Raw genomic sequence first — 19,874 nt, forward strand, 5'->3', positions numbered from 1 at the left:
TTACCTTCTGCTGCCTATTACTCAGGTAGCTCCAAATGAAATTAAGTGCAGAAGAGGAGAACGTCAGATTTTGGTCAAGTTTATTAAGCAAAAGACCGTGCCTAACTGTATCGAAGGCCTTAGAAAAGTCGAGTAACAAGAGGACCGTGGCTAATCCACCGTCAAGATCCACCCTTATATCATCCGTAATCTTCAGTAAGGCCGTAGCAGTACCATGGTTTGAGCGAAACCCAGACTGAAATCTATGTAACAGTCCAAATTCAGCTATGTACTCATTCATTTGACCCTTCATAAGCTTCTCTAAAGCCTTAGACAACGCCGGAAGTATACTAATCGGGCGGTAGTCCCGCAATTGTTTATCACGCGTATTCTTATGCCTCGGCAAGACCTTAGACAGCTTCCATGACTTCGGAAATAGTTTTAGAAGATTTTAGGAGATTTTAGGAGGATTTTGTCCATTTTAGGAATTTTATGAATTTTAGGAGGAGTGGGAACTCTGTGAATAAGTACGGACCGAATCGAAATACAATTGAGTATCAATTTACCTTTTTTGCTGACCTATAACGAGTTTCTTCAACCCGGTGCGTTACCTTTTTTTTTTGGTTCAATTGAGTAAAACAACATCGGCACCAATTTATATTGCTTAAATACGCTATATTTTGACTTCAATGAAATTTGTTTGTTTTTTTTGTTTTGTTTTGTTTTGATATTAATGGGATTCATAAATCTAAATTCAAATTGTTCGCTCATGACAATATAAATTTGAAATCAAAAATTAAAAAGAAGGAAAAACCGAATTAAAAATTGAGAAGGAAAATAATTTAAACCGAGAAAGATAAAAATGGATCACAAGAAACGCAATAAAATGTGATGGATGGGGTGGTGAGTATATAATAATGAAAACCAATGAGATATCACTACATAACGAAAACTTTCTCAATTTTTGGTTGCTGAAATGTGCGATTTGTTTTCGGGCACACAATGACACCGTTATCTTTGGATATTTGCGAGAGAGCCTGCGAAGATTGAAAGCAATTTTGGTTAGAATGTGCCGTGTAACTAAAATTTAAATGCGACCTACCAATTGACCAAATATTTGTCCATTGGGAAGCATCATGGGAAGATTGTGTTCGTTTAACGGCAATCCAGTTACTCTGCAGGAGGAAAAGGCGAAAAATATTATTTTCTCAGTGACATGCGGCAATTAGGCGGAGAGGAAATTTATTAGTTGCACTTCGGAGCCTCTCTCTTTTGAAAAATTAATCTTCTTAATTCCGCGACATCCCCATATTTTGCGATATTTGCTGTCGCTCGCTCTCTTTGTGAGATTTTTTATTTTTAATTTTGTAGAAACCTCAGCAAATCAGTTCATAAAAAAAAGTGAGACTCTCCGACGTGCCTGTTAATTTGAAGAGCAATATATTCATTGAACCAATCGACCTACCTGCAAATCAACCGACTTTGAGCACAATGCGAATATGGTAAATTGGCCGCAATTTCATTGAAATTCGGTTGGCACACCGGACAATTGATACTTTTTGAGCATGAGGAATAACACTGCGGTGTCTTCAATGCGGATAGTCCGGCCTGCACGGTCACGCCCAGCACCGATTGTGTAGACAATTGAAATAGTCGATAGTTTTCGAGCCGAAATTCTAACACCAAATCGTTCCAACGCTTCGGATTGAACAGCGATTTGTACGGTTCAATGTCTGTACTAGTTGGAAAGGCTAACAGAGCCATACATTTTTGTATTTCCTTCAACTGATCCTTTTCGTACGATGCGAACGCTTTCCGGGCATGTTTGACCGCATCTAACCGACGATCGACCCGAATTAGCTCTATGAATTCCTGCACTTTCAACTGAAATTCAATATTCGACGCAATTTTTCGCAATTTTGATTTGTTGTCCGCACACCAGGCCAAACATTTACTCGTTTGGCGTTTCTTTAAGTCTTCTTCTACTTCGCGGGACGTTTGAAATATATCCAAATTGGTCAATTCTCGAATATTGCTGCGCGTCGCCAAACGTTCAGCGGTTTCGTAGTAGCCCAGTCGTAGGAAATGTTCGACAATCATTCGATCTAAACGAATTTTCTTCCATCGATTTGTTGCTGCCAACTGAACCTCGTATGCTGGTATAGGTACATCTACCAATCAAAATTGGGGAGATCGAAAATAAAAATTGGTAATCGATGGGCATATACTGTGCAGAAGGCCTAAATAATTACATTGTTGTCGTAGGTGCTCCAATCGCCTTTTGCATTCTAAACCAGCAGACAGTTCATCCGATATACTTTCATCTGCTTTTCGCTTCAGCACTTGAAGCTTCTCAACGACACCGCCCAATAAACGGGTAATGTCAGCCGCAGGTGCATTCTCGTCCAAACCACGTTCCAATTCCGATTCAAATGTTTGTATTTGACACAGACCTCGATCCAATGCTTTTTGAGCAATTCGAAATTTCTTGTTTAAAATTTCGTATGGCACCTGGAGCAAGAACATTGAAAAGTTTCAAAAACGAGAGAAAATTTGCATGAATGGCTAATGAAACGGGGAAAATAAAAACATTTCGATGGTTTGACCTTCCATCACGTAAAATTTATGATTTTCTAACCCGTAATAGACATTCGTTCGTACGGTGCTGCATGGTAATGAAATATTAGTTTCATTATCAAGTGTTTCGAAAGCAAGGACAACTTGAACTAGATTTAGTTTAACGGCCTTTTATCAGGCACAAACGCCCATTTCGGGCATTGATTGTAAAAATGAAATTCAATTCCAAATATGCAAAAATCACACTTTGAATCAACAAAACGCCATTGTCATTTTAGAAAAATTATCAGTGCACCATTAAGGTACAACAAAAAAAAAAGCTGATTCGTATTGACACAATGCAATCTTGAAAACGCACACAAATATTTTTCGACGTAATTAAATGGTAGAGTGTGCTTCTCAACAAATTACAAAATCAGGATAAATTCTGAAACGATAGGTTCTGATTTTATTACCTTTAAGGTTGGATATTCCATAGGAATACACTTAATATCTGACACTGACATTTCTGTCGGACCGAAATTGGACTTCCTTATGATTTCCTTGCAATACAAATCTATGAGTCGATATTTTTACTTTGTGTGTTTTTTTTGTGTGTGGCTCTGATCACTGCTGATGATTGAGTTTTTTTTATAAAACAAACAAACTGTCAAATCCTAGAATCCGCCTTCCAATGTAAATGTCAAACTGAATGGATTTAATGTAATTTCGTGTGGTCAACGTTGAAAATATAGGTATTTGGTAAAATAGGAGGGAACCATTTGAACTCATCGGATCAAATCGAGGTCGGAAAACGAAAAGGCTTTCGACTATCTGTTAAACATTAGACACCCATGTAGACTTTGATTTTCAGTTATTTTTTGTTTAGAATATTTTATTAGATTGATTTGTTGGCTGTTGCTGTTCGCACACGAGTGCGAATTTTTTTCTTCTTCATTTGTTTCAGTTGTAAATGTGAACAAATGTTAAAATGACATCGGTTCCTGCTTTCTAACTCTAGGTGTAACTCCTTAAGGGTGATATTTGCAGGGATATTTGTAAACCATCGGCATTACTATTTTACAAGAACTTCTCAAGTTCCATGTTGTAAAAGGAACCAGAAGCTTCTTATGTTTTATATTAAACAAGGCATCAGAACAGTCGGAGCGTTTGCTGCGACTTAGCCCCGTACGACCCGTAATCCTATTTCGTCCGTAACCATAATACGTCCGTAGCCGTAATACGCCCGGAACCCTAATACGTCTACAACCCTCTAATGCGTCTGTTACCAAAATGCAAGACAAATTTACTGAAAGTGTTCATTTTTAAAATTGCGCAGAGCGCAATTACGAAAGCCCGTACGAAGTACCTTTCAAATAAAACCAACAATTTACGACATTATTTTAGAAACCCAAAATTTTTTGCCAACTTTCCATTGGGTATTTAATTACCTCTCAAATAAAACAAAAATTAGCAAAATCGGATGATATTTACTCGATTTATGTGCAAAAAACACTTAGTGCCGAGTAGCGGCCTTGGTCCAAGGGCCCAAATTTGAAACTTTTTTCGCCATCATTCTATTCGGCATTCAATTACCTTCCATAAAAAACTAAATCTAGCAAAATCGGATGAGATTTACTCGATTTATGTGCAAAAAACACTTAGGGCCGCGTAGCGGCCTTAGTCCAAGGGCCCAAATTTGAAACTTTTTTCGCCATCATTCTATTCGGTATTCAATTACCTTCCATAAAAAACTAAATCTAGCAAAATCGGATGAGATTTACTCGATTTATGTGCAAAAAACACTTAGGGCCGAGTAGCGGCCTTAGTCCAAGGGCCCAAATTTGAAACTTTTTTCGCCACGTTCTTTTCGGTATTCAATTATCTCTCAAACGAAACAAAAACTAGCAAAATCGGATGAGATTTACTCGATTTATGTGCAAAAAACACTTAGGGCCGAGTAGCGGCCTTAGTCCAAGGGACCAAATTTGAAACTTTTTTCGCCATCATTCTATTCGGCATTCAATTACCTTCCATAAAAAACTAAATCTAGCAAAATCGGATGAGATTTACTCGATTTATGTGCAAAAAACACTTAGGGCCGAGTACCGACCTTTGAGCCCTCCCAACAAGCCCGGGTTGCATCTTACCCAAAAACAATGTTCAGCAACTTTGTTCTACTCGTCAATACCTTTCATTTGATATATCACAAGCAGCTATTGCGTGCGTATTTCGGTGGATATCGTCGAAAGACTGAAAAACACCTATAGGGCCCTAGCTCTGGAAGGGCCGACCGTACCATGCCCATTTTCGAACTTGACCTTACTTTTGTCGATACCAATCGGGGAAAAAAAGAATTTTGAAAAAAGGTTGTGATTTACTCAAGCTAGAGGGATCACGGACGGACGGACGGACGGACGGATGGACGGACATTTTTTTTATTGCGGATTCGTAGTCTATGAACATAACCAAATGCTTTGCCCTTACTGTCTGCTTCCAATTCGACGTGTTACAAACGGCATATTAATCTTATAAGCCCCCAGTACTTCGTACGGGGCTAAAAAAGGAAGGATAAGTTGCTTACGTCTAATGTTGTAAAAATAAGCGTAAGTTCCTTATGATCCTCGTTGTAAAAGGAAGCGTAGCCCGAGCAAAAAAAATCGACGAAAAAGTATATGACTATTTCCTTGTAAACTGTGAAGTATTTGGATACCTTTTTTTTGATTTTTTCCCATACAACACCAGTATATGGAAGTATATGAATATTCAGTATACCGTCACACACTTTCATATACTTATTTATCATATCACCGTATACTTTTTGTACTCATGACGTCACCATAGCGTCATGGGTACAAAAAAGTATTTGTGAGAAAGTTGAAATTGTTCGCAACACTTGCTTTCAATGAAATATGACATTTTCGGTTTTGATTACCCATCTTCGGCTAGTCACAATCTTTATTGACTTTACAGAATGAGAAAATTAATGAAACAAAATTTTTCTTATAAGTTGCACACTTTTCTGTTGATATCCGTTGTCGTCAGAGAATCCCTAATACCTAACGAGACAAAGCCCTATACATATTCCTAACAATAGACCCTACAGATACGCCTAACAAGAAAAACGACAACGGAATTAACAGAAAATGTGAACTGATAAGAAAATGTTTCATGAATTTTCTTATTTTTGAACATTGGTTTTACATGTCACCTCACAAGGATGTTGCCCCGACGAGAATTCATGACAGACTGATTTTTAGTATGCAAAAGTATAAGGGTACGAGTAAATACTGTTCACAGTATATGACTTGGATGGAACTAGGATATAGAAGTAACTGTTCATATACCGTAAGCAGTATTTAATTATACCCTTTTAAACACCTGGACCAGAGAGTACATAAAAGTTTATGATCATATACTTAAAAACCAGTACCAGTACCAGCATATACTTTTTGGATCATTTTTTTTTTGATCGGGTAAACTAACATTTTCTTTGAGGTTGGAGAGTTTGATGGTTCAACACATTCTTAGTGTTCCTTATGTTCCATGTTGTAAAAGGAAGCATAAGCTCCTGATGACCTGATGTTATATTTTGTTCAACAATTTCTAATAAGAAAAAGTGCTTCTGAAATGTGGCAACCACACGTAACCGTCACGTAACCTCAGCACACTTTTATCATAAATTGAAGAAATCAACAATTTCGAATAAGAAAAAGTGCTTCTCAAAGGTGTGGCAAAAGATTTCTGTTAACTCGAATATGATGAAATAACTGAAAATGTATAAAGAAGCTTCAATTTCAAATAGTGTTTTCTCCGGATTTAGTGATCCGTTTTTAATGATCTATAGCTCGTTGAACTTCTATTGAGGAGAACTTTCGTTAAGATTTAGACCTAATTTTTTTTTTATTGAGATGTTCAGACAGTCAAAGGATCTGACCCACCCAAAAGGTGAAACCTAGTCAATTATCAGTTACCAATTATCAATTACCAATTTTATCAACAGAGTAAAATCATGTCCGGAGCGATAGCGGAGGACTTGACGCAGTCTAACTTCCAAAAAAAGAACGAAGAATTTTTTTTGAGACGCGGCAACTATATATAGGCGAGAATTTAAGTTTCTTTCCTTTGCCCTGTATCACCACAAATCCTATTCTATCTTATTTGCGCTTCAAATACGAGCAAAACGAGCTATCACTCGACTATGTAACTTTAAAATTGCCGGAGATACATCGTTTTGAAGTTGGTCATTTTGATAGAAAATGCACCAAATTAACGTTTTCCAAACAATCAAAATCTTTCAACTTACTCTGTATGCTTATCTATCTGTCTATCTGTCTATCTATCGACGGTCGATCTCGGAAACTAGTCAGCCAATCTCCATGAAATTTTGCAGGAACCTCAGGGTGGGCATAAAAATGAAAATGTGATACGCCACTTCCCCAGGAAAAACCAGAATTTTGTTTTATTGGCCTCGAAGTGGTTTCTGAGTGTGGTTTTCGAGGGTCGGGAACGCGTTTTCGGCTGTAGTTTAGCTGTATTGAAACCTACAGAGGCGTGCGACCCATCAAATGAAAGGTATTCGTAACACGATTCGAACAAAAAAATAATTAAAAAAATCGGGGCAGATTCGTTTGAGCTAGAGTGATTAGAGCAAGGGGGTAATCACTAGTAAATCAGTAAATCAAGTAAATCACGGTAAATCACAAAAAATTTTGAAAAATTTTTGAAAAATTTTTAATTGTCACTGGATTACATTTCGAAGTATCGTGGCCGTAAACATATAGGATAAATTTCATGAACTAATACAAATTGAAGTAAATAGATTCAAATTTAGTAGAAACTTCATTTTTGATTTACTTGATTTACTGTGATTTACTGTGATTTACCGTGATTTACCGTGATTTACTGAGCTAGTAAATCAGTGATTACCCCTCGGATTAGAGTGACCAAATTTTGAGCTACTCGAGCGTAGGATGAAAGGACTAATATTTTTTTGGGTTATGAGAGATAGAGAATTACTTTCTTCGGCAAAGTCTCAGAGTTTTACGAGTAGAACAGAGGGGCATATGTGAAAAATGTCGAAAGTTGGAAATGGGTGGGTCAATTATGTTTTTAGAGGTATTTCTTGAATGGTGACAGATAGAGAGTTACTTTCTTCGGCAAAGTCTCAGAGTTTTACGAGTAGAACAGAGGGAGGGGCATATGTGAAAAATGTCGAAAGTTGGAAATGGGTGGGTCAATTGGGGTTTTGGAGATATTTCTTGAATGGTGGCAGATAGAGAATTACTTTCGTCAAATTTTCGATTTTCGTCAAATTTTCTGAATTTCGTCAGATTTTGGAATTTCGTCAAATTTTCGATTTTCGTCAAATTTTCGAATTTCGTCAAATTTTCAAATTTCGTCAAATTTTCGAATTTCGTCAAATTTCGTCAAATTTTCGAATTTCGTCAAATTTTCAAATTTCGTCAAATTTTCGAATTTCGTGAAATTTTCGAATTTCGTCAAATTTTGTCAGATTTTCGAATTTCGTCAAATTTCGTCAAATTTTCAAATTTCGTCAAATTTTCAAATTTTGTCAAATTTTCAAATTTCGTCAAATTTTCAAATTTCGTCAAATTTTCAAATTTCGTCAAATTTTCAAATTTCGTCAAATTTTCGAATTTCATCAAATTTTCGAATTTCGTCAAATTTTCGAATTTCGTCAAATTTTCGAATTTCGTCAAATTTTCGAATTTCGTCAAATTTTCGAATTTCATCAAATTTTCGAATTTCGTCAAATTTTCGAATTTCGTCAAATTTCGTCAAATTTTCGATTTTCGTAAAATTTTTGAATTAAAACTGTAAACTGTTATAAAAAGCAGTGTTGACTACACTTCTAAAACGACTGATATCCCAACAAAAATCTCTTCGAGAAAAGTGTGACGCAGTCTTTGAAATACAATTTCTAAAATGAATGATATCGCTAGAGTTGACGCTTTCAGCTTCGTTACGCAAAAGTTAAATTTTACACTCAATTAGTTCAAACAAGCTGGCTTAGGTTTTCTCATCATCTGCCAAATAATTTTTACAAAAAAAATTAGACTGGAAACAACCAAAATTTTACCAAAAAAATCTGCGTCGCATGTGGCAGATAAATTTTCTTGCTGGTCTGTTCCTGAACATCTGCCACTTTGCGACGCAGATTTTTTTGGTAAAATTTTGGTTGTTTCCAGTCTAAGTTTTTTTTTGTAAAAATTATTTGGCAGATGATGAGAAAACCTAAGCCAGCTTGTTTGAACTAATTGGGTGTAAAATTTAACTTTTGCGTAACGAAGCTGAAAGCGTCAACTCTAGCGATATCATTCATTTTAGAAATTGTATTTCAAAGACTGCGTCACACTTTTCTCGAAGAGATTTTTGTTGGGATCCTATTTTTCTGGACTTAACCTCAGGAATTTCATTTCTCGTCGGTTAAAAAAAATTCACCAAAAACGGTTAAGAATTACTCAAGTTATCGTGGTGACAAAATAAAATAGGCTACAAACAATTACGTTTTTCATCACATTTCATACATTGTTTGGTTACAAACATTTTATGGCATTTTCTGGCGTAAGACCCTTGACTTTGAGTCAAGGGAACTAAAAAATTAATCTTAGTTAGATGGACCTTTTTAATGCTTGTCATGAGGTTTAGGCCTACAAATTATCCAGCTGTTTCCGTGTCAGATCACGGTCATGCTAACACTTCTCTTTCGAACATGCTGGAACATCCTCTAATTGTTCAGTCATTTTAATTTAAATTCTATCGAAAAAGAGGAAATAAGAAGAAGGCAAAACGATGTAGACGGCTATCGCCTGTGGATTATTTCTGTCTCTAAGCTTAAAATTTACATTTGAGCTTACAACTTTTGACAGTAAATATGACTATCGTATCGCCATCGTACATCGTTATAAAATCATCACCAGATTACAAAACCGATACCTCATATCAGATACGTTTTTATTTGCTCAAGTTATATTTATGACTTTATTGGCGAATTACCGGCATTTCGATGTTGATTTTTTTTTCTCAATTGCTGATAAAAATGCGTAAACTCATGGAAGAAGCCAGCAGTTTATTTATTGTATAAAACTGATTATTTTAACACAGAAGTTTTATATTTCAATTTTCGTCCGACAAAAGAGAAGTCAAGTCAGTCGGTCGTGTTCCACTGGCTCGTTTTGAGGAGAATTTTAGTTGCTGGTGCAAAAAAGATCTTCACAATTAACCCCAATGAATCGTTCGAATTGATTCAAAATAAAACTTAATTTACAAATGCCGGTTTGGATGTCACATCCAGGCACAAGTATGGGCCTCTCGTTTACCAAGAAAATTAAATCGTGATCACCATCGGCGCAACTGAAACGTAAAGGGGACTGGCGTTAGCATAGCATTCTAGTAAACTCTTGTGGTTTAATGTTCATTCAGCGTATGACACACTACACTACTTGGATGGAGTGAAATAGCATAAAGGACAGTTCAAAAGTAATGTCTGACTAAAATTAGTAGTTCTGGCCTCCTTGTCACTCAAAAAATGTTATTATCAAGTATCGATTGTCTGTCACGCTAGTCCAATACCGAAGCACTCACCATAGTAGTAGAATATTGCTTCTGTCAAGTAGAGTAATAACTTACAACAGTGGCCCTTATAATTTTTCATTTCTACACTGTTTCAAGGTCATGTCTTTGGTGTCGATGTCGAGAGTACTATTTTACATAAGCAATACTCACTACAATGTAAAGTGCTTTGCCAATACTCTTTGCTCTTGCACAACAAGACCAAAACTTTAAATTTCCACTTCGTTACTTACTCATAGCGTATAACAACGAAATTTGCAGCATTTGGTGTTAGAAAACTGGTCTTCCAGTGTCTTGATGTCTGTTGTGCAAAGTTATGTTGATTCAAATTGATGTCATCTCTAAATGCTCCCAGCGTTACCATCAACGCCTGTACCATTTGTGAATAGGTCACAAAAACTCGAACTGTGCGGTCGTTGCTACCGTTCGATTGTAAATGAGTAAGCAAATCTTGCATAAGGCCACAGTTGAGATTTTGTATCAATCGTTGATTTCGCACACCATATCCGGTGAAGTGATAGTAGCCCAGGTCTTGGTAATACTCAAGTATCGAATGATGACGCTAAATGGACGCACAATGGTGAAAATGACCTCTCTAAATTATTGACTTTTTACTTACAATACTGAATGGAATGCACCATGATGAAGGGTCACCAATTTCTGATTCTGAAAGTTCAAAATTAGTGGCTGTTTCAAATCGACACCATTCCCACATAATCAGAACGGTATCCACGCTTAATTGATTCGAGCCACGGAATCCAAGCTTTCTGTTAATTTGGTCCATCATTTCTTCGAATTCAGGTCCGTTTTCAAAGGCTTCTTGTTGGTGTTGATCTTCAACTTCTTCTCGAAAAGCTGGACAAAAATCGATGGGTCTCAGAAAGAAGTCATTGTCGGGCACATCTTCGAATATAACATTATCAGATCCACTTTCACCGAAAAGTCCGCTTGCAAAAGCTCGAATCGTTGTGTTGGTACGCATGGTGCGAGTGTGCCGGAAGTGAAAGCGTTCACGATCGTAGGTGTCGGGTAAAATCGACGGAAAAGATTGTTGATATCGCCGGGCTATATTTCGCATTCCAATTCGACCCGCTTCCGTTGTTAGACTCGCATCTTCGAGTGTCAGATTTGCATCTCGTCTCCAATCACGAATCGCTTCAAAGTCTTGTCGACACAATGTGGTTCGACCCTCATCGTAATTTCGAGCAATATCCGCTTGAATCTATAAACAATATTTCAACTCACTTCAACCTCTCGCGAACCTCATACATTTCGTTAAAAATTTGTATAAATATATACCGACGAGTCAGCAAAATCAAACATATTCTGAAGATCAGGAGGATGGGGAAATCGCCCTCCATGTCTACTTAGAAACCAAAATCTAGATGGAGTGCAGGCTAAACCAAACAATCTCTACTTGCATCAATAGATGGGGTGAGATATACTAATATTCTTACATGAAACCGCTGGATTTACGGATGTACGACGAACCGCTTCATAGGACGTTCGCGTTGAATGCATTTGTACTTGCGGTCGTATCAAATCCGTTGAATAGCAATAAAATGGATTGTCCATTGAAACCCCAGCATCTGAGAAGCCGTTCCAATAAAGCACCAGTAACGTCGTCGTCACAAGGGTCTTCATTTTTATTCGACGTAACAGAAATATCCAAATGAACTGAATTAAATTCATTTTTTCAGTGCCTTAAGTCTTTGTAGGAAAATTCTTATCTTGAGTAAAGTATTTAATTGTCCAATTTTAGAAATTAAGCAGCCATTCCGTAAGTGTGAAATAATTTTATGAACAGCAATGAGATAGCAGAACTTTTTGATGATCTGGATAAGATTTTTGAGTAATAAGTAGTACATGAGAGCTTGTTTTTTTAAACCATTTCGGCGACCTACAAGCGAACACTTCTTGGCGCCAACATTTTGTAAAATACAATTTTAGTTTCTTCGGCAAAATTGTAGCAAATGATATACAGAACAATATTACCAAAAAAAAATTTTTACTTCGGAACATATTTAAGAAATTATTTAACTTTAACCTTAAATTTAAAACATCAATTTGAAGAAAAGTCGGAAAAGTCTTAAACGATTTGGAAAATTCGGAAAATCTAACTGTGCCAAAAAAAACTTTGAACCTTTTACCTTTAAAATGAGCTATCACACGTATCTCTCCGTTTCACACAGCCCTGTCAATAATTCGACAAAGACACCTCTGCATTTAAACTTTGAAGGGGTGGGGAGGGGAAGGACGAGGAGGAATTTTTTGTCTCTTCTTCAGAAAATTATTTCTTCGATGTACCCAACAACCTCCAATCACTCGTTTGTCGGAACTCGCTCGGTAAACGTTCATTAACAGAATTTGCGTTATCGACTACACTAAAATACCTTTCATTTAACGTATCACAAGTGTAGCGTTTAAATGTCCGGAGATATCTTCGAAAAACCCTAAAGCACTTATTGGGCCCAGCTCGGGAGTGATTGACCGAAAATCACCCATCTTCGAACTTAGCCTCTCTTTTGACATTACCAAACGGTTTTCTGTGCCGTAAGGATCATAATCAGACGAAAAACAAAACAAAAACATTGCAACAATTTGAGCTTTTCTTAGCACAGGGGTGTAACTTAGAACAATTTTTATTGTCGCTGCTTAGAACATTTTTGATTTTTGTACCAGCCCTGTTGAATGTCGTTCAAAAACATCGAATCGTTTTTTAATTTTCAGCTCATTACCGACAATACCACAACATGTACCGAAATATTTTTTGAACCGGTGGGTGGCGAATTAAAGTCGCATTTGCGTCTAGTTCTCCAATTAATTTAATTAAAATCGGATTCTTATTGTAAAAAAAAACTTGGAACGAGCCGAACAATTCTTATGATCTGGAATTTTGATTACCCAACGCAGATCCAGTCAAATAAATCGACAAACATTTTAAATGCAAATTTAACCGATTTCTGTGATACAATTGGAAATTCCAGATCATACGAATTGTTCGGCTCGTTCCAAGGTTTTTTTTACAATAACAATCAGATTTTAATTAATTTAATTAAAGAAGTAGATGCGCTTAACGAGTAATTATCCCGTGGACCAGCTGGTAATCGATCAAATGGTAATTTACAGCCAGGATCTACACTGAAATTCAACTTGACAAAATCAAAACCAAAATCTGCTGCCTTTTTCATGTAGTTAATGTTATAGTTTTCGGCAACAACGATTTTCTGTTATAGTAACTTTGAATTGTCTTCGGCAATTGCCTAAAATCGATGGTATTTTACGAAAATTTTTATGGTAAAGTGGTAACCCGTGTTTTCTTAGCAATCACTTTTCGATCGGTGCAGTGACGAAATACGTCGAATTATGATCCTAAGGCACAGAAACGGATTTTTTTACCGACAAAAGTATGCGTTTAAGACCCCCAGTACGGGTGTAAAAATACGAGAAAATCCATAATTAATCTGGTTTTTTAAAAATATGATACATTAACCGGTACCGTTTTTTTCGTACCAGCATATCCAGCTATATCGGCTATATCGGCTACACCATCAATCAGTCATTTACCGATCTCACCGATAAAATGAATCATCATTAATGGATTATTATTGTAAGAATATGCCATAATAAATTTTGGTGTGGCAGAGAGAGAGAGAGAGAGCGTTTTATGGGTAATTCTATTGTGAACCACGTTACAGACGCTACAATTCGTTCAGTTCGGATCACTTTCTGCGTACTTTATCTATTTGAATTATAATTTCGGCTGGACAGCACCTATCGAAAAATTATCAGATTATTAATTAGATAAAGTAAATTAATTTATTTTGCAGAAAAAATTAAATTAATTCAAGTTAAATTAAGAAAGCCTTATTGAAATTGCGAATATTGGCGAAGGAAAACCATCGCATCGAGATGGTATGGTAGGTATAGCATAAATAATTTAATTTAAACGCTACACCATACGGTGCTGATATGTAAAATCAACTTGATAAAAACAAAATTCTCTCAAAATCGGTACATCGGTATACACCATTGCGATTTTAGAGAGTGTTATTGCCGTTACCACGTTACATTTTGTCGATTGGTACATAGAATTCGCCTCGAATATTAACATGACCGATGATACCGCTGGAAAATTTCTATTATTACCAATAGCATACTACCATAGCGATCCACATCGCCATCGGGAACCATTTTTACCGAGTGTTGATATAAAAGGGACGAGTTGATTTTCCGTGAATTTCCTAATTTTACTGTTCGATGGTGTACATTGTTAAAAAAAACAGTGGCCAGTGTTTCTTTCGATTTGTTCATCGTTTGTGAGTGGTTTTTGGCAGTAAAAATCGTTGAACAACTGTTGGTCAATCTATAGAAATCTCAAAGGTGAGCGATACACCACAAAAGTGCATACATATTATACAATATAATATCGTTTTTGATGGTTAACTTGCCGTCGACTTGGTTTGAAATGTATTGGTAAGATTGAGTTTTATCCGTTAATTTGTTGTCGGTCACAAAAATGTATGGAAAATCCTTCACACAGAGTGTCGGTCGATGTGTGTTTCGTTTATTAATATTATTTTATTAACCAGAAAGACTGTTAGACGAAACGAAATAAAAAAATATAATTTATTTTTCTTTTTATTATTTAATTTTATTAAATATGCCGTTTTGTCTGGGACCGTTTTGTTGTTGGGAAGTGCCTAAAAACCATTCGAAATATATTCTTGTTATCTACATGAGCACACAGTTATCGCTTAAGGATGATTTGTAAGTATTTAATTGATCCTATATATGTACGCCGCATTTAGGGATTGCTAACCGGTTTAAACCGAACCGGTTAACCGGGCAATTTTAGCCAAATCGAAACATAAACACTAAAACCGGGGTTTTCGGTTCTTAAAAGTCGCTTCGAAAGTCCAAAATTTATTTAAAAAAGTACTGTGGCAAGCTTGTATTTTCTGCCTATTTCGTATTATTGGAGTTATCCTTGTTTCCTAATTAAGACATGAACAATGTGTGATATGAGGTGCAAAACATTGGTCTCGGAATTTTGACATTTTTCATGATTTCAAAATAAACACAAAAAAACTTCAAAAAATCGAAGCCGGCGTTGTGATACTTGCACATGACATGTGGAATGTGTAGTAGATAAATAGAAGCACCGGAGGTACTCATTCATGGTAGACAAATGGTAGTCCCAACATCAAAAACGTTATTAAACACAAGATGGCTTACTTAAATGTTGACAGTGTTGACACTGAGAGGACATTTTCGAATGCTGGACTTTTAAGTACAAAATTAGGTTCTAGATTCAGTGATACGAAAATTAGTTTATCTTCGAGGAGGAGGGTTGTATCCTGCGCCGAAGTAAAGATATGCAATCCTCAAATTATAAACCAGTTGTTCTGCAGAAACTTAAGATATTTTATGTGTCGATACAAAGGTAAACCCAAATTCCATCTCCAAACAGATGGTAAACAAATTCATTTCATTTCATTGAATTAAATATGAAATACCGCGTCATAAGCGTGAAAAAAGTATTAAAACTGTGAAATTTAGAGAATTTTTTTTTTGATCTTAGGGTTGAAAAAACCGCGGTTAACCGGTTAATCAAAAACCGGAAAACGCGGTTTTTGAATTCAATTTCGGTTTGCAATCCCTAGCCGCATTATTTATGTTATGTACCGTGGTTTCGTTCTACTATATTTCCCATTTATAAGAGAAAACAATCGGTATAAACATTCAGTACTCAAAACAACTCGAAAATTCCCGAATTCATATATCGGAATTTAATTTCACACACTAGTAATTTACATTAATTCCAACAAATGTTTTTTTTTTAGATTGCAATGGGAAAAGTAGATACTAGAAAAACTTCTTTATGCCACTACGAAACCGGTTTGCAATATGTCATGGCCTGCATTCATCGATGACTGAAAATCAAAATCTGACGTACAATGGACATAGAAACGGGATAGAAAGTTTGTTAATTTTTGTTTGTTTTTTAATCAATGTATTTGCTAAATTTAATCGTTTCAGGTGTTTGTTTGTTCTATTTCAACGAAATATGATTTTATTATCTTCAAGCCGGTGAAAGGCGAATTCGCTGCCTACCCTAACGTTAGATCGATGTATCCTGGGCAAAGATATTTGTGTATTCCAAAGGCGAGGGCTAATCTGGAAGGAAGGGATCATTTCGAGATTTTGCCGTATGTTTATAAAATTTTATTATTAACTGTTAATTCGTGACCATTGGAGGAAAAGAAATTAACTGTTGAACGGTTAGATGGGCGAGATTTATACTAATTTTGGGGGGCTGAAAAAAAAACTTTTTTACGCACTTAGACGCAAAAAATCATGTTTAAAGGGATTTTTTATTATTTTTTTTCATGGTGTGGGGTGATGGGTCGGTCGGTCTTTCGATTGCAGTCGAAACAGAAGCTACCGTAAAAGCCGAAAAAGTGTGCATTTTGGTGTTATTTTGGCGGAGTTAGGCATAAAAACGTGAATTTGGCCGATTTACGTCATTTTACTAGGAGTGCAGCAAAAATGGTCTCGGTGTGGTTGCTTTTGAAAAATCACCGTTTACAGTTTTTGCCACTTTTGTGTGGAAAGAGATTTCGACATATTTCAGTCGGTAAATGAACTATTTAAATGTGGTTTGTAGTATAGCCACAAGCCAGACCTTTTTTGTCGCATCCAGTGTTATCGAAAATTTGTGACAGAGGAACACCTCACCTTTGATTACCATCCCTATCCGATTCGGTCCCATTCTAATTGATCGAGCTACGACTCGCCAAATAAGCCTGTGTTCCGCTAATCGATAATACGTCTCGAGTGCCAATAGTCTTCTCCCAGATGAACGACTAATGCCAACAGTCACTTCCAATATTAAACTTGAGAAATTTTGCCATTCACCCACACTTTCAATATCTTGGCAACTGATATTTCAATTTTCTTTTGTCTTCTTCGTTGAAGTTTTAAGGATTTTGTCAACGGCGTAGTTTTGAAGAAAATTTATCACTCAAATTATTTAGATTTAGAATGAGGAAGGTAGTCAGTACCTACCTAAAAATTTAAACTCTTCATTTCATCAACTAGCAACTTCTCTTTCGATGGCTGCTACCATTAATAAAATTTCACTCAAATAACTAGAACCTCAGATATTGAATTGATCAATGACTCAGTAGTTACTAAACACTTTTGGTAAATTTTCTGACTCTTATATTTACAACCTAAGGTGATCGAAATTTCACGAGAAATCCCCTTGTGTCACATTTGTATCTATTTATAAGTCTAATGCGAAAAAACAAGCGAACGATCAGGAATTCAAATATTTATCGATCCTTTTAGTTGGTTATTACGTTGGTATGTCCCACTGTGAGGTTGGCGACGGCATTTTTAATACGGACGGATGGGCTTCTCGGTTGCAAAAAGAAGTTTCAAGTTTACACAACCGATAGCTGAGTACTGTAAAATAGAAATGGTTGCGAGGCAATTGTTGGGACCGCTGGTGACAGTGCCATGTTGATAAGAACAATATGATTTTCATTTATCAATTCATGCAATACATGAGAATGCTCAATTTTCGTTCTACGGTGAAATTGTGGCGTATCATTTTGCACTTCAAACATATTTCGTTGGGTGCGAGTTTCTCACTGCTAGACGCGAAATTTTTTAAAAATAAAAACGAGGAGAAAGGTTAATTGCCTCCCCAATTATGACGTTTTTCTTTTTATATCCGGTAATCTCGTCTTCTGTAGTCTCTATGGTCAACACCAAAATGTTAAATTCGTATCAAAAGCCTTTAATGTGAAACTCTTCATTTCTCTTACTTCATTCTCTTCTCTACTGAAAAGTTATTCGCCCTTTAAAATCACTTACATTATCCACTCTTTGCCTTGTTATCATATACAAAAAAATTGCCGGAGGCAACACAGACAGCCCCGTACGAAGTCAACTTTCATAAATTCCTATTTAAACAGCTATATATCGCTATATTTTCCTATATTTTCCTATAAATAAACATTTTATAGATGAATATGCTGTAATATAGCTCTATATGCCTGTATAGAAACTCTCTAAGTACCATTTTTCCCAAGATAAATCACTTTTAATAAAATCCAATATGGCCGCCGGCAGCCATTTTGTTAGGACACCGAAATAGTCCCGACGCTTTACATTCGTTAATACCTTTCATACCAAAAAAAAATTCATGAAATTCGGTCAAAATTTACTCGAGATATTGACAAAATACTCCACGTTCACTGTACGGCCGAGTAGCCAGATAAGAGCTCACTCCAAGAGACCTAGCTCACGCTCCGGTGAGCATAATCTCATAATAATAGCATTTTATCATGTCACTATCCATTGATTACATTACAATTTCAACAGCACTACCATGTCATTTGCCTGTATTTTCCCCGTTAAGTGTCCCTTTGTCTCAACATGTTCTATTTTATATCGGTCGCTATCATTTCTACATCTCAAAAGAACCAGAAATACAATCTTTATTATGCTTCCCCACCGATACATTTAAGTGGGCGATATTGCATCATTATATAGCTTTTTGACACCCAGATAGAATATCTGGGAAATATATTTTGACGGATTATTTTTTTTTAAACAAATGGGACAAAACCGGGGCTTACTATTGCGAATTATTTCCAAAAAAGTACTCCGTGTGAGAGACAATTTTATTTGACAGCTCGCTCTCTCACGGCTCTCTCACGGAGTACTTTTGTTGAGTGGAATGGACACTTAAAATATAAAATAGACGGATGTTATCGTTTTAATTCGTTTAATTTTGATTATTTCAGTATGCCCGCTATAGTGTGATTCCTATCAGTCGAACAAATGATTACGAGTGACGTTATGGTGTTCATCCACAAGGTTCAGAAAGGCTTACTTCCACGGTACCTGCTTTGTTAAAATGAAATACAATATAACAATACAACAATGTGATTTGAGTAGTGAACTAATAAAGCAAACTAAACTAAACTAATTTCTGGTGATTTCTGTTATCAAGGAGTGAACAAGTTTTACGAGTCAATTTACTTTAATTAAGATAAGTACACAGCTCGTCAAAAATGCCGGAATATATATACGTATTCTTCACGATCTGTGCTAGCCTTTAGTTTCTAAATATATTTAAAATAAATAAAAAATTTCGGCTTTTTTCGCCAAGTCAAAACGCCAATATCTTTTTTTTCAGCGATTCATCACATTTTGGCGTTTCTTCACATTCTGGCGATTTTTCTTGTTGATTTAACAAATCAACCAAAAATGATGAATTGCCAAGAAAAATCGCCAGAGTGTGAAGAAACTCCACGAAGAATCGTCCATAATAAAACTTGACCAAAGTAGGAATGTGAAGGTTTTGGATTAAGTTGAATAATTTAAAATGGGTGTTAATCGCATATAAAATATAGATGAGATTGTCCAGTTGTTGCTCGTGGTTTTTTCTGCTCCAAGCGAATCATACGCATACAATTACAACAGCAAAAAAGATGGTAAAATTGCAGTTTGTCAGGTACTATTTTAAAGGAGATTTTCTCGGGGGTAATTCGCTTTTTTGTTGCGGCTTCGCCTCAGATCAATTTTTACACAAAAACCTGTACAGAACAACCTTCATTATCGTTACACGCATCTTTACCTACTTCATTGAAACTACTACAGAGTCGATTGAGTTCACATAGACTATGATGATAACCAAACCTATTGTGCAAAAATGATCTCAG

At 36.1% G+C, this 19,874-nt stretch overlaps 2 protein-coding genes and 2 long non-coding RNA genes across 5 annotated transcripts; 1 reads left to right on the top strand and 3 right to left on the bottom strand.

Moving 5' to 3' along the window:
* Positions 1-633: 633 nt before the first annotated feature.
* Positions 634-3,202, bottom strand: LOC119067823 (E3 ubiquitin-protein transferase MAEA). Its single transcript, XM_037170987.1, has 5 exons — positions 3,012-3,202; positions 2,232-2,490; positions 1,445-2,150; positions 1,082-1,154; positions 634-1,016 (listed from the first exon to the last, which is right to left on the bottom strand). The coding sequence occupies exons 1-5, from the start codon at positions 3,060-3,062 to the stop codon at positions 918-920; spliced, it is 1,188 nt and encodes a 395-aa protein (XP_037026882.1). The 5' UTR covers positions 3,063-3,202; the 3' UTR covers positions 634-917.
* Positions 3,203-5,176: 1,974 nt separating this feature from the next.
* Positions 5,177-18,354, bottom strand: LOC119067797. The gene is made up of 2 exons (XR_005086048.1): positions 18,294-18,354; positions 5,177-5,361 (listed from the first exon to the last, which is right to left on the bottom strand). It is a non-coding gene; the product is annotated as an uncharacterized LOC119067797 (long non-coding RNA).
* On the bottom strand, positions 9,609-11,809 carry LOC119067792 (multiple inositol polyphosphate phosphatase 1-like). The gene is made up of 5 exons (XM_037170936.1): positions 11,589-11,809; positions 11,431-11,528; positions 10,751-11,353; positions 10,365-10,693; positions 9,609-9,912 (listed from the first exon to the last, which is right to left on the bottom strand). Exons 1-5 carry the CDS (start codon positions 11,773-11,775, stop codon positions 9,747-9,749), a joined length of 1,383 nt encoding a protein of 460 aa, XP_037026831.1. The 5' UTR covers positions 11,776-11,809; the 3' UTR covers positions 9,609-9,746.
* On the top strand, positions 14,283-19,242 carry LOC119067795. Of its 2 annotated transcripts, XR_005086046.1 has the most exons (5): positions 14,283-14,514; positions 14,832-14,901; positions 15,978-16,115; positions 16,174-16,343; positions 18,954-19,242. It is a non-coding gene; the product is annotated as an uncharacterized LOC119067795 (long non-coding RNA). The 2 variants fall into 2 exon arrangements; XR_005086045.1 differs by lacking the exon at positions 14,283-14,514 and having other exon boundaries at positions 14,779-14,901; positions 18,954-19,241.
* Positions 19,243-19,874: the final 632 nt, after the last annotated feature.

Source organism: Bradysia coprophila (genome assembly GCF_014529535.1).
Source record: "Bradysia coprophila strain Holo2 chromosome X unlocalized genomic scaffold, BU_Bcop_v1 contig_128, whole genome shotgun sequence".
Lineage (NCBI taxonomy): Eukaryota > Metazoa > Arthropoda > Insecta > Diptera > Sciaridae > Bradysia > Bradysia coprophila.